This window comes from Etheostoma cragini, chromosome 15 (assembly GCF_013103735.1).
Source record: "Etheostoma cragini isolate CJK2018 chromosome 15, CSU_Ecrag_1.0, whole genome shotgun sequence".
NCBI classification, from domain to species: domain Eukaryota; kingdom Metazoa; phylum Chordata; class Actinopteri; order Perciformes; family Percidae; genus Etheostoma; species Etheostoma cragini.
This window is the reverse complement of record NC_048421.1, coordinates 4,561,369-4,575,960: the sequence shown is the minus strand read 5'-3', so window position 1 is coordinate 4,575,960 and position 14,592 is coordinate 4,561,369. Positions and strand designations below refer to the sequence as shown.

The window sequence follows — 14,592 nt, the reverse complement described above, 5'->3', positions numbered from 1 at the left end:
GCATTTGGTAAGGAAGCATAAAAAAGGAAAGCTGAGTGTAAGCCATGCTAACAAAGCTAGCTAGCTCAAGTTATCAATCTGCCTCTGTACCAACACTCATCCAAAATCTCTTCCCCCTCACCCAAAGGGATTTTGTCAATATTAGCTATACATATTAGCTAGTTGTGTAGGCTACTGTATGTTTTAGTTGTTTGGTCTGGTCTTGGCCTTGACTCGGTCTAGCCCTGCCGTGGTCAGGGACGTGCACAGGTAGGACCTTTTTCCAGATTAGAGCAATAGCCTCTCCAAATGTCTATGCGCGCCCCTGACCGTGGTCTTGGTCTTGTCTCGGTCTCAGCTCCTCAAAGTCTTGACCTTGTCTCAGTCTCGATACACTTTAGTCTTGGTATGACTTGGTCTGGGATTGTTTTTTTTTTAAATACAACTGTTGTTTTTACACTTTGGTTTTGTACAGATTAAACAAGGAAGATATGAATTTTTGAATATGAATTTTTTTTACATGTGCTGTCAGGTGGATTTTGTTACTTTTGGACAGAGCTAGGCTAGCTGTTTCCATCATTATGCTAAGCTAACCAGCTACTAGCAATAGTTTCATATTAATCGTCCAGACATAGCAGTGTCAATCTCCTCAACTAACAAAATGTTACAAATTAAAGTAAAGTGTATTCCCCAAAATATGGAACTTTTCCTTTCAAAATGGAACAGGGAATTTCAGCTTCCCAGTAACTGAAAAAAAGTATCCAATCTTTCATTTCTGTCTACTGATGGTACTCAATGAAGGAGTCCACTTAATAGATATGTTATGAACATACGGTATATTTTACTATAACACATGATTCACTTGGTTTACACTGTACAAATCTAAGTAAAATGTTACACACAATAATGACCTTGGTGACCATTTTGATATGCTTCATGCCATTTTTTGGGGATCTGGCAATCAAGAAATGTAAATGAAATAATTTTCTAAATCCTTTGCCAAGCCTTGTAAAGAAAAAACAACACCCCACTTTAAACTAAATAAATTAAATTAAATTACTGTGACAAAATTACTGTAACACTTTTTCTCATTGTCGGAAACACTGTGGCGTTAGCTGTGCCTTCTTAGTCCACAGTCAAATAACACTAAAGGCAAGGGTATATATGTATATATATTCTTGAAACTGCACTTTCACATGTCTCTTTGTAGTTTATGTTTATACAGACTATGTTGATACAAAATCCAGGATATTATTCAGTTTATCATAATGACAAATTCTTCCAAAAAAATAATTCAAACTATGTGAAAGAAAAGTGTGTCTTATCTTCTTTCTTGTTTAAATTAGGGGACAATCACTGAGCTGTATAAATAAAATAATATCAAATGAATTTGAAAATGGGGGGGACACAAACAGTTTTTGAAAAGCGCGGGGGACATGCAACCCCTGTCCCCGGTGGAAATTACAGCCTGGACTGAAGGTAGTATCATCATCCACTTATTCTCACTCGATTTTCCATTCAAATTAAAGGAGTTTGTGAAAAGTTTGTAAATGTTTAGGGGATACAAGGAGACTTATTTAGACTTAAAACATCTACCACTCAGCAAAATAACCGATAAAAGGAAAAAAAAGCAAAATCCGGATAGTATTACTGTTAGAAAAATTATGATACATACTTTTTCTCTGATTATTATTAAAACTGTTTGCATAGGAATGCCATATTGTCAGTCAGCTGCAGCTCATGAAGAGTAGCTAAAAATGCTTTGACATATGAGGCTGGATTTGAGAGGCCAGGTAATCCAAAGTGCCCTCTGAATCAGTTAGTTTTTCAGATCAATTCAATCTGCTTTAAATTGTCATGGCCTACAGGACAGCAAAACAATACTTTCGAGCAAAGGTAATCCACAAAATCTAGCCAAGGGCAGTGTCTTTGACCTCTCTGATGTCACATGTCCATTGACAAAGCTCTTTGTCGATCTGTCAGTGTTTCCATCTGTCCTACTCATCTGTGAGCCAGTCCTCTTTGCTGGGCGTGGTCCCTGCAGTGGTTGTGTTGTTGCTGCTGAGCACCTGGGCCAGCAAGGCTCGCTGGGCGGTAGCTGGCAAGTAGAGGAAGGCATAGAGCAGCGCCAGCACCAGCAGAGCCAGCAGCAGAGGAAGGCCCCAGTCTGATGTCATTATGGGCTCATCACAGCGGGCCTGCAGGAATGACTTATTCTCCATCGTGTGCAGAAAGATCTGGCAAGGTGAAAAATAAGTGTCTCAGAAAAGTTCGAAAACACAGAAAGCCAGACAAGCTTGTCTTTTAAACTCTCACTTCTTTCCTGTTTTCTGCCTCAAAGTGGGAAGAAAACACTTTATCCAGACGCACAAGTACTCACACCTGTAGAGGAAAAGTTTCAGAAAAGATATGCTATTTAAGTTCCGTGGTCTAGTTCCAGTCCTGCACCAAGCTTTTTATACTCCTTAAGAGATCCAAAGATTATAACGGGTAAATCCTGGAAAGTCCCGTTGGACAACATGGAGTCAGCAAAATCTAGAAAAATACAACATCCAGGCTGGTAATCATTCACAAAGCCCAAAACATAAGATAAAACACTGACATTTGGCAATGTTTCCAGGTAATTATTGCAATTTACAGTAATATTTAAAAGAGCAAGAGACTATCCAGGTTTGGATCAAAGGAAAATAATAGATCCTTGTTGTTGAAAGAGATCATCATGGATGTCGAAAATGTCTGTCAGCAATGCGTGTCTCTTCTTTGTCTTCTCTGTTATCTGACTCAATTGTTGATTTCCACTGAATCTGCGTAATGGCACCTGCATCTCCTTGTGTGTGTGTGTGTGTGTGTGTGTGTGTGTGTGTGTGTGTGTGTGTGTGTGTGTGTGAGAGAGAGAGATGTTGTCATAGTGCATGCCCAGGTAAGCCTGCCAATCTGCCGCTCGTTACGTAAGAATAACCAGAAACCCAACAACACAATGCCACCTTTGAATCCTATTCAGTAAAACCTGTCTCATTTACGCGCACACACACACACACACACACACACACACACACACACACAGACAACGGGAAGCAGATTGGGTTATGAAATTCCAATTACATAATAATTCTTTATCTTCTTAAGCTAAAAACAAGCCTGTTTAGTGTACAATATGTTCAGAACGTTACTAAGAATTTGTTAAATGACCCATTATGAGGTCATGGCGCGACAGAATTAGCGTGCATGGAAAATGATTATGCTGCAGGAATGGTTTGCTAAGTTTCTATTGACATTTCAATGCTCTTTTTTGCCTTGACTGAACCTGTAGATTCCGTAGACAACTGCATTGATAGCTGTGAAAATTAAAAACTATTTGAGCACTGACGGAGTTTGTGCATAAGTCCTGTGCGTATTTCAATATTTTAATAAGGTCTGATTTAAAAAAAAAAAGGTCATATCTTTTAGTGTTTTTTTAAAGAAACATTGCAGCTGAAATAGCTGAAAATATTTGGTATACAGAAGAAGGGATGTCAGTGATGAATAATGAAACTGAGTTTACGTAAACATAGCAGAATGTTATCATCATTCACTGATCAAACTTCAGTTTCCAGGCTGCTACATCCTCTATATGACAACAATTCATCAATATAAGGTCTATGCGCTGTGGCACAAAGCAGAAAACACAACAGAATTTCATTATCCAAATACCACAGGCTCTCAATGCTGGATGGAGGGAGTCATCAGAGGTCCCTGTCCCCCCCCCCCCCCCCCCCCCCCCCCCCCAGATAAAAATGTCTAGGAGAGGTTGAGGTGAGGGATCATGGACGCCATGAATAAACACCTGAAACAGTGTCTACTGACAGAGTAAATAGTTAGTTTAGTATCTTAGAAATATGATTGAGAAGATAGACGTTTATTTATTTGTTATTATTGTAAATGAACAGTAAATAATGTGGTTCACACTCCTTACCAGTTGGTGGCGACAATGCCCTAAATCGTTGTTTGCCAACCGCCAAAAGAAGAAGAAGAGGCTCCGCATCCCCGTGCCCCATCAGTGCTTTTGTTTACCATTGTGTTTCCTTATAGATGTACTCTTATATTCGGTATGTTGAAAACAACCCACATAATTAGTCTTGGCTGGTTGTTCGAGGTAAGTTTTTGAGACAGTCGCACTACTATGACGCTAACATATAACGTTATAGCTAGTTATCGTATGGGATACAGTGGCTACTAGCAAACCAACAGTGCTTGCTACCAGTGCATTTGTGGCTGCTCCCTAACCAAAAAAATGGTTTCCTGACTAATTGATGGTAGCCGAGTGGTGACACTACAGGGTATTAGCGCTTTATGGCAAACGTCACTTATTATTAGACAGGAAGACTACCTAACCTTAGGCACATTGGGGGCTACTACCAGCTAACGTTACCTGTTCCTCTCACAGGCTTTAACATGTTCATGTTCATGTTAAAGTCACTTAAACAAACTGTCAGTTATCAGAGTTGTTGACAGTCTTTTGTTTTTTTCCACTAGTGGAAACTAAGAAAACTCACACAAGTACCATACTAACGTTATACATTTAAAGACTTGCACATTATTAGCTACATTATTGTTACATTATTAGAATATTAGCTACATTTGTTCAAACCTCCTTACTCTGCAAATCAAAATGTAACAATATTAGTTCATAGCCAACAGGATATGAAGCAATTCAACTTAGCTTTATGTCTACTAGCTACAACTTGAAATGCTTCCTACACATAAAGGAGTGTAATAGTAATGAAATATATATCAGATAGAAAGAGAATATTCTCCTTTACAAACACATGTACTTGTCCCCCCCCAGTGCATTTTGCATTTTCAATAGTGTTTTTACATTGTAGTAATTATACTCCAAGCAGAGTTTGTGAATACTAATTGCACCACTGTCTGATTCAGTTATAATGCAAGGTACACAGTAAAATATCAAGACAACCACCTTCTCTCTGCAGGGCTGAGTGCGTTGTGTCAGTTAAAGGCTGCACATGATGACCTCAGAGTCTGCCAGCCTGGAGAGCCTGCGCGTGCTGTTTCAGAGCGATGACTACATCGTGGTGGACAAGCACTGGGACATCCGCATTGACAGCAAGATGTGGTACGAGAAACACACCGTGCAGGCGCAACTTCGGCACCGGTTCCCACAGCTGGCAGACCCTAGCACCTACTATGGATTCAGGTCAGATGTTGATGGTGCAGTGTATATAACACATGCCTTTGGTGTGGGAGACATGGTTTCTATTCCCTCTGCGATACGTCAACCAATGTTTCCCTGAGCAAGAGCACTTAACACATAGTTGCTCCAGAGGCGTGCAACCTCTGACAAATGTAGCAATTGTATGTCGCTTTGGATAAAAGCTTCAACTAAATGACATGTAATGTAATGTAATGTAAATACATAACATACTTCATGCTCATAAAGAGTGATAGTCTCATCCTGTTTCTCTCCCCTCAACAGGTTCTGTCATCAGCTGGATTTCTCCACGAGTGGGGCTCTTTGTGTCGCCCTCAATAAGGCTGCTGCCGGCCGGGCTTACCGCTGCTTCAAAGACCGCACTGTCACCAAAGCCTACCTCGCCATGGTATGGCACACAAACACAGTTGACACATATGCACACAACAGAGTTATTAACATATATCTGTGGGTCTTTGTTTTTGTCTCTTGTTTGAGGATTAAAATTTGAATGGTTTTGCTTCTTAGGTACGTGGCTTGGTAGAAAAAGACACACAAACTTTGGACTTCTCCATTGGCAAGAACTCCTCAGAAGGAAAAACTCACATGATGTGTATTGAGGGAACAGAAGGTAAGTGTGTGTGTGTGTGTGTGTGTGTGTGTGTGTGTGTGTGTGTGTGTGTGTGTGTGTGACAACATAGAGTTAAAACATAGACACACAAAGAGTTCAAGATGATTAGTAGTGATGGAAATTAATTGTTGAATAATTGATGATACAAGCATGGCATAAATGAGCTTTTTACTTTATTTACTTGCTGATTCCCCCCCCCGAATCCTTGTCCCGTCAGGTTGTGAGAACCCCAAGCCTTGCCAAACTGAGATGATGGTTTTGGAGTATGGGTTGTATGATGGAGACCCTGTCACCAAGGTGCTACTGCAGCCACTCACTGGTAACAAAACTCATTGACTTTCTTTTCATATAAGTGAAAGTACATTTCTTCGTTTCACCCTATTAAGAAAAAAATCTTCAAAGTTTGTATTTCTGGAAAACAGTCATCATGTTTGGAAGTTGAACGATTGCAAATGAAGACCAGTAAATAGTAAAACACTGGATTATATAAGGGAGGTGCTGCTTGATTGGGAAGCAGTGGCACTTGTGCGTAGACTGTCAAACACATGGCATTCCTGGAATTTAAGATCAGGTTGCGTAGAAAGACATTCAGCATATTGCTGGTGTTTCTACCCTTACTTCAAATGATAATTTTACAGACATTCATCAAACCTGTTGTCATCTTTATTTGTGAAATAAAGCCACGACTCCATCTTGTTGCAAGTTTTCAGCAACTGTCAGATTAACATGCCAACTGTGATAAAAGAAATCGATAACCCCCCCCAACCCCCTTTCCCCACAGGCCGAACCCACCAGTTAAGGGTTCACTGCAGCGCAATAGGCCACCCTATCGTTGGGGACTTTACCTACAGCTTGGGAGCGGACGACTCAACCTACCGCATGATGCTGCACGCCCACCTCCTCCACATTCCCCTGGAACCTGAGCCCCTGCTCGTCTCTGCTGGAGACCCCTTTCTCCCCGCGGTGGATCCCAAGTGGCTCCCACAGCGCTCGATACGGCCACTGGCGGCCACTGTGAAGGCGTTGCTGGAGCACAGGGGGGAGGAAGACAGGAAGATCAAAGAGGAGAAGAGAGAGAGGACGAGAAGGGAGGAGGAGAAGAAGAAAGGACGCAGGGAACAGAGGACTGAGCAGGAGAGTGAGGAGCAGAGGAAGCAGTGTCAGCAGTGGCTGAGTGAATGGGCTGGAGACTGATGTATTATTATTATTTTATTTAAGTTGTTTCCTGAGCAAGGCCACGTTGAGCATGCATGCTCCATCTCACTGACCACTCGCGTTTGCATTGAAATGGCATACCTGGAAGTGAACCAGTAGTTACAAACATTATGTTAGGAACAAACAGTGCGAGCATGTGAGCTGCTGCTTCTGTCTAAAACAAGCAGTTGCACTGCATAAGCTGAGAAATAAGTGCTTTGCTCAAGTTTACGTTGACATGTTAGGGGTTGGTTTGATGCTTTACATTTATTGTAATACACATCCCCCCCGCCCTCTTAAGAATTCAAATTGGTGCCTTTGTCACACGTCTTTGCTGCAAATGGTTAGATGAACATACAGTATGTAATTTTCGGCCATTAGGGGATATAATCAAAGAATAACAAAAGACGGAGCTGTCACTGCAGTCAGTTTTTCCCCATTTGTAATTTTTCTCTTAAAAACAAATGGACCTGGTGATTTAAACTGGTAAAACACAGAATTTAAAGTTTAAAATCAGTGTTTCTACGATCCAGTTTGGCTCATCAGCGGAGAAGTGCCACAGTTTGCTCAGCTTGTTTCTGTGATAACTTAAGATCCTGGGTGAGGTAAAGGTATTGGTCTGTGACTGAAATTTGTCATCCACTTAAAATATATAGTTAAAAAATCTAGTGGCTTAAATTCATTTAAAAAGTAAATTCATGACAGCTTCTGGCAGACAACCACAATGCTGATGCATGCCCAAAGGGGATATTTCACCATTGGCAGGCGACTGCGACCAAATGACATGCACCGTGTAATTGATTTGAATTACAGATTTCTGTGGGTTTGAATATTGTTGGAAACGACAACTTGACAAATATACAACTTTAGGTCTAGTCGTTTTAAGACATTTTAATGTGGACATTCTAGCTATTATATTTTAAACTGTGATTGCGAGCCTTTAGCAGCAGCAAATGTTTTTTGTCCATGTCCAAATGCTGGTAGGTTTATGTGTGTCGTCACATACGCTGCATGGCTGTAAGTAACCTGTAACATACATGGGATCTGCCCTGGATGTTTCTGTGCCTTTTGTTGTTTGTTGATTGCTTTACAGCTTTAAATCAAAACATTTTACCTTTAAAAAAAACTGTATGTCAATGTAACAACAAATGTCTACAATATACTATTACTTTGTTCAGCTCTAATATAAAAACTAAATAAATGGTTGAACAAGAATGAACTTCCCTCTGTTAAATATTACTGTTTCATCCAATTGGGCTGAATGTCCTTTGGAGTACAAATTATACTGCTTAAATATGGTTTGTTGAGTCCTGAGGCACACAGTCCCTGCTACCTGTTACTTCACATAGCTCATAATTATTCCAGTGGCACTCCTGTGCCGCTTCAATCCTGCATTACAAGTTGATGTTGTCTTGCTTTGTTACAGCACCATTGTTGTAATTAAATCTAACAGAAATGTGTTGAAATCGCACATAAAACAATAATGAACGAGACTGAACAGCGCATCCCTCCGCTTCTAAAATAGGTAAAGTCTCTGCACTGCGTTGACCTGGAAATATTGAAATTATGATGTAAAATGTGTAGTTTGCTGTTGAGATTGTTGGCCTCAGGGGGTAAGTTGCACAAAGACTTGTTAATGCTGTATGTCATCCAACTTCTATTAGGACATGGTTACTGAATTTCTGCTTGGGTTGATCCTGCAAACATTCCTAAAAGTTAAAAAACCTGGATGGTGGTGGCGGCACTGTTAGAGTCACATTTTTTGATTTCTCCAGTGCATTCAACACCATCCAGCCACTGCTACCAGGTGAGAAGCTGCGGGTGATGGGCGTCCATGTGTCCGTGTGTCCACAGTCTCCTGGATCACTGACTACCTGACAGACAGACCACAGTTTGTACGTCTGGACCGTGTTCTGTCTGATGTGGTGGTGAGTGGTACGGGGGCCCCACAAGGGACTGTGCTGTTGCACATTTTGTTTTCCCTGTATCCTGTATATATTCAAAACACTTGTTCTTACATTTTTATTCCTATTATTATTATTATTATTATTATTATTATTATTATTATTATTATTATTATTATTATTATTATTGTTAATTCATGTATATTGTATCTTAGTATTTCATTTATATTCTGTGCTGTATGACTGATGTATGTTTGCTGCTGTAACACCCTAATTTCCCATTTTTGGGATCAAGATCTATCTATCTGTCTGTCTGTCTGTATGTCTGTCTGTCTATCTATTTGTCTATCTATCACAAATTTAACTTAACCAAATGCAGCAGCGAGAACTACATTACCCAAAATGCCCGGTGCGCTGTAGAAAAACGTCCACAGGTCAGCCACAGGGAACTGGGAAGCGAAGTTAGCAGTAGAATGAAAAGCTGTTTTATTTCACATAACGAAGTTCAAATCAGTGCTCTTTATTTTATTATTGTTTATTTTGCAAAAGGTTGAAAGCAGAACCTCGTTCAAAATGAGCTTGTCGGTTTTCTCGTATGAGAGTTTGGTTCATGCTGTATCAGGAGCAGTGGTAAGTTAGCTTTCACGTACGTTACTTTCACTATTGTAGTAATGTAAGTGATTGTGTAATGGCAATGGCTAGAACTATATCTATATCGTATGCTTTAAATCTTCCACACAAAACTCCATTGAGTGTAACGTGTCCTGATGTTTTAGACCTAAATGTAGAAATGTTTAGACTAACATTTCCATTCGGTGGCAATACATTTAACAAAGTGAATAGTGTTTTATGATTCAGAAAATACAATATATTCGATGTTAGTGCGTGTTTTGTGTTATACATATTTTACATTTTTTGATTTCTTAATGGTGGTTGGTGTAAGATTTATAGATTTCTTCTATATTGAACAAAAATGCAATGCATAGCATACTGTATGTCTCTTCCCTGAAAACTGATTGGAGCCTGTTTTAGGGAAGTGTGACTGCCATGACAGTATTCTTCCCTCTTGATACTGCCAGACTGAGGCTACAAGGTAAGAACCTGTCAGTCAATATAGTCATTAATGTAATGTAGTTACTCAAAACTAGTTGTCTTTTGTTTGTGTTCAGTGGATGAAAATAGGAAGGCCCGATCAACTCCTGCCATTCTGGCAGAAATTGTCAAAGAGGAAGGACTGTGAGTAAAAATGTTATTAGACCAGATTTGATGTGGTTGCTCACCAGTAAATTCTTGATTCTAGCTCTCTTCAGATATGTAAAAATATATGAACACACAGCACAAGCATTTCTCACATTTCAAGCTGACTTGTGAAAAGGTTTTTAAAAAAAAAGTATAGTAGGACGTGTTCCTGTGCTTGCTCTGCAGACAAGCTCCATACAGAGGCTGGTTCCCGGTCATTTGCAGCCTGTGCTGCTCCAACTTTGTCTACTTCTACTGCTTCCACGGCCTCAAGGCTAGCTGGCTGAAAGGAAAGCAGTCGTCTCCAAGCACTGACTTAATCATAGGCATTGCTGCAGGTAAGAGGTTCATGTTTGTCATAAAAGCCTTGTTTTAGTCACTCAGGACAAGAAACTCCCTCCAATTTCAGATTTGAGTCCACATCCATTTCTTAATGACTTTATTTTCCTCTGCCTTCTTGTCTCAAGGGGTTGTCAATGTACTGCTGACCACTCCTTTGTGGGTCGTCAACACCAGGCTGAAGCTTCAGGGTTCCAAGTTTCGCAATGCAGACATACGGCCCACCAACTACTCTGGCATTCTGGGTAAATGGTTAATGTCTGATATTGCTCATACGTTGTTATGGGATACTCTCATTCACTATTTAGCCTTACATACAGTATGTAACATTTAGTGCCATACCTGGATGCTTTTTGGTTAAGACCTCTCTGTCTATTTTTTTTTTTTTTATTAGTGGTTGATTTGTTTTTCACAGATGCATTTGCACAGATCATCCGTGGAGAGGGTGTGGGAGCACTGTGGAACGGGACCTTGACGTCCCTGCTGCTGGTGCTGAACCCCGCCATCCAGTTCATGATTTACGAAGCCCTGAAGAGGCAGCTGAGGAGAGGAGTTCCCAGGGAGGTGAGTGAGGAGCAGAGAGAACGACGAGGAGCAGTTAGGAGAAAGATCAGTGCTGAAATCAGAGCTGTACTTTGGAAAGATGAGATATATGAGGAACAAAGTTGGACAATCTGAGTAGGAAAATGAAAATGATTCATCGCATCATCTTTACAAGAGATTTTACATTTTTGTTTTTTTATAATACATTATTTCCATTGCCATTTAATTATTAATTTTTTCACTGAGAATGTGACTAGTGGCTGCATCACTTGCACTCACTCACGTCACCTGTTAGTGTTGACATTTGACCCCTGTAAATCCTCTAGACAAGCATGCTCCTCAGACCTTTTGACAAAAATGTAACAAGTTTTCTTCGTTTCCCCCAAGCTGTCATCTGTTGAAGTCTTCATCATCGGCGCTGTTGCCAAAGCGGTTGCCACCACTGTTACCTACCCACTGCAGACTATTCAGTCAATTCTCAGGGTAGGTTTTGTGTGTACAGTGTGTCTAAAGCCTGGGGGTTTTGTTTACACATGTAAAATGAGATGCCTGGTTGATGTAAATGTAGAATTAAAACCCTCCTCTTTTATTTTTCTACATGTAAATCCATCAGAATAGTTGAGAAGGCTATAATCACACATACAAATTCTACCCATTGGAGCATTAAGAGTGCATATTTTTGCTTTTGTTTTTAAATGACTACAGTTTGGTCAGTTCAACGAGTCAACGAACGAGTCAAAAATACTGTCCAGTCTAAGGACTATCAAGTGTCTATTGGTCAACAGAGTGAGGTGGGTATTGACGCACGTAAATTACATTACATTTCATTTGCCAAGCAACTTATAGTTTTTTATATATATGTATCTATCTCAATCAGAGTATAAATCCCTAGGGGTTAAGTGTCTTGCTCAGGTTCACAATGGTGGATGTATAATGGGAATTGAACCTAGAACCCCTACACCTAAGGCATGTGTCATATCCAGTGCGCCATCATCACCCACGTATGCACTCACACAAATAACATGTTAAGGTTGCAGTTTTGATTTCATCCACTCTTATGGCTCAATTTAAGTTCCTTTTATTTAGATGCAGTGCATAATGCAAAGATGAAGCATACGTTTGACTTGGAGCACTTGTTACAGTTGAATTACCAGGAATTCATTATAAAATGTTATCTTTACGTTAGCTAACGTAAAAAATAGGTAGCCGCTAGCGAGAAGGGTTTGTGGTGACTTTGCCTGTAACGCTACAAAATTGTGTCTGGAACACAGCATTAGTACTGTATACTTATGTTGTTACTACAAAAACCATGGCAAATTAGTAAGCAATGCCTGAACACATGGTCTCCTAGTCACTTGCAAATAACTGGACAGTCATTTGCTTGCTGAAGTCTTAATTGGTACCTACTTTTTTTTCCTTCAACCTATTCAAACCTATTTGCCTGTGTTTTTGTGTCTAAGTGACTGATGGGAACACCAATAATATTGGTTCATTATTAAGGAAGATCGCTGCAATCTGCAGCGGCTAAACAAGCTACAACGTAACTTAATAGGGCAATTGTTGAGCTTTACAAACATACTTGTTTTGCCACTGACAGGCTCACATTAATATTCTAAGTGTCTGACAACATTATGGAAAGGATTTCTAAGGAGGTCTCCCTTTCTGTTAAAGCGTAACTCTCGCCAGAAACCTATTTTTTTGTAAACTGTGTACACAAGTTTCTCAATGCTTAAGTTCATGTGTAGAGACCCTGGTGATACTTCCAGCAAAGTTTCATGCTGTGTCGAGCCTTCTCAGTGTTTAAAGAATAGCAATTTTGACACTATCATAGTAGTGCCCCAGCTCTCCCATTCAAAATGCCATTTGACCGAAAAAAAAAAAAATACCGTAAATCTTAAAAGTGGCGTTTGCGTCCTAATTATGCATTTAAACGTAGGTTTGACTCGGGTACATTCACAAAAAGAGAGTTATGCTTTAAAGAGTCTTTTGTCTTTTTTTTTTACCATAAAAGCATCCTCAAAATTGGCTTGGCTAAATCCACCAGAATCCATGTAAATAAAAAAGTAATTTTGCTGCTGCCGGCTGCAGCTATCTTGCTTAATACTGGACCAATGTCAAATACTGTTGTTCCCATCAGTCACTTTGACACAAAACAAAGGAAAATAGGGTCCAGGTTGAAAAAAACAGTAGTTAAACTTTAAAATTTGTCTTTTTAATCATTTGATTCATAATTATGTCCATAATATGCAGCTCTTTCTCTGGCTTTTCTGTATGCAGAATGATACATGCAAAACACCTTCTGCGTAAATGAATGCTGATAAGACTTCTACTCTCACATGTTCATAATTAGAAGGTTTCTTTCTGCTTTAATCCTGGTTTCCTTCTACAGGAAGTATGGCATGTTGGGTCTTTTTAAAGGCCTGGAGGCCAAGCTGCTGCAGACTGTGCTGACTGCTGCACTCATGTTCCTTCTCTATGAGAAGATTGCCAGCTGCACCTTCAGAATCATGGGACTCAGCAGCAACCACTACAAGAAACGATAGCTAGCGTCATAACCATGGATGTTTGTCCACATTGAAAGCACTGACTGACTGCAGTAGTAATCACTGCTTACAGACCCCATGATGGGGACTTAATCTTCTGGGAAAATACTGTTGCTTTCTCAAAAACAGTGAATCTGCACTGGTGAATGTATCCTACAAATACTCTACCAATAAAACATTACATACTTTAAGTAGACCTCTCCCTCTAATTCTACTGATTTTGTTTGTCTTTAAAACCTTTGAGCTGCAGCTGAGAAGTCCATCTGCATGTGAGATGACTCTCCATCTCTGGTCCCTGGGCTCTTTCCTCGACAGTTGGTCGAGGTTGGAACAGACAGTCTGCCTGGGTTCTGTCTCATAACGGACTAAGTTACTGCATCACCGCCTTAAGTTTTATCTTCCATGTACCAGCACAGTGAATGGCTTCTATTGCCAACTTGACATCTACGGGCTCTGAACAGATATAAGAGAGTCATTCCTGGTAGTAAAGTGAGTAGAAATACTTAACTACATTTTATTGATAATACCTGTTAACCGTTACCGAGGCCATGTTTTGAATGGATTAGTCAAACAAATGAAAAACATGAAAACCTGGTAAGATATGAAATTAGGTGAAAAAAAATGATTGAATCTGTTTGTCATGAACAAGCAAGATTTATCGGAAAGAAAATGTTCACATAAAAAAAGGTTAAACCAAATGAAATATAGCATAAATACAATTATTTTTCAGTTTTGCAAATGAATGAGCCTTTCAGCACACTTGGTTCTCTGTCCTGCTCTCATGACAGGAATGAATTTCATTAAAAGCCGAGAATAAAACACCAAGGCTTAATTTCTATTATGCTTTTCAAAGTCCAAGACAATAACAAATTTAAAATGATTATTTAATATTAATATAAATTATATGTATACTCATTTCAGTAATCGAGTTAAATTAAATACCATAGTGCATCACATGTTCTGTAAATATTTGAAAAACATTAAAATCCACAACTGTACCATTGTATATTTATTTTCTAGGTCTAAAGGCAC

At 39.6% G+C, this 14,592-nt stretch overlaps 2 protein-coding genes across 4 annotated transcripts; both read left to right on the top strand.

The window, feature by feature from the left end:
• Positions 1 to 3,873: 3,873 nt before the first annotated feature.
• Positions 3,874 to 8,204, top strand: rpusd1 (RNA pseudouridine synthase domain containing 1). Of its 3 annotated transcripts, none has more exons than XM_034894141.1 (6): positions 3,874 to 4,111; positions 4,950 to 5,173; positions 5,453 to 5,576; positions 5,696 to 5,798; positions 6,016 to 6,117; positions 6,580 to 8,204. In XM_034894141.1, exons 2-6 carry the CDS (start codon positions 4,983 to 4,985, stop codon positions 6,990 to 6,992), a joined length of 933 nt encoding a protein of 310 aa, XP_034750032.1. In that variant the 5' UTR covers positions 3,874 to 4,111; positions 4,950 to 4,982; the 3' UTR covers positions 6,993 to 8,204. The 3 variants fall into 3 exon arrangements, with proteins under 3 accessions (XP_034750032.1, XP_034750030.1, XP_034750031.1); XM_034894139.1 differs by having other exon boundaries at positions 3,986 to 4,114; positions 4,943 to 5,173; positions 6,580 to 6,992; XM_034894140.1 differs by having other exon boundaries at positions 4,003 to 4,064; positions 6,580 to 6,992.
• Positions 8,205 to 9,287: 1,083 nt separating this feature from the next.
• Positions 9,288 to 13,751, top strand: slc25a17 (solute carrier family 25 member 17). The gene is made up of 9 exons (XM_034894138.1): positions 9,288 to 9,526; positions 9,929 to 9,989; positions 10,066 to 10,132; positions 10,322 to 10,473; positions 10,603 to 10,719; positions 10,890 to 11,038; positions 11,405 to 11,500; positions 11,723 to 11,808; positions 13,407 to 13,751. Exons 1-9 carry the CDS (start codon positions 9,470 to 9,472, stop codon positions 13,558 to 13,560), a joined length of 939 nt encoding a protein of 312 aa, XP_034750029.1. The 5' UTR covers positions 9,288 to 9,469; the 3' UTR covers positions 13,561 to 13,751.
• Positions 13,752 to 14,592: the final 841 nt, after the last annotated feature.

Coding starts and splice junctions, on each gene's coding strand:
- rpusd1 (XM_034894141.1), top strand. CDS start 4,983: ATGATGACCTCAGAGTCTGCCAGCCTGGAGAGCCTGCGCGTGCTGTTT. Junction 5,577..5,695: donor CCAAAGCCTACCTCGCCATG/GTATGGCACACA, acceptor TTTGCTTCTTAG/GTACGTGGCTTGGTAGAAAA. Junction 6,118..6,579: donor GCTACTGCAGCCACTCACTG/GTAACAAAACTC, acceptor CTTTCCCCACAG/GCCGAACCCACCAGTTAAGG.
- slc25a17 (XM_034894138.1), top strand. CDS start 9,470: ATGAGCTTGTCGGTTTTCTCGTATGAGAGTTTGGTTCATGCTGTATCA. Junction 9,527..9,928: donor ATGCTGTATCAGGAGCAGTG/GTAAGTTAGCTT, acceptor AGCCTGTTTTAG/GGAAGTGTGACTGCCATGAC. Junction 9,990..10,065: donor TGCCAGACTGAGGCTACAAG/GTAAGAACCTGT, acceptor GTTTGTGTTCAG/TGGATGAAAATAGGAAGGCC.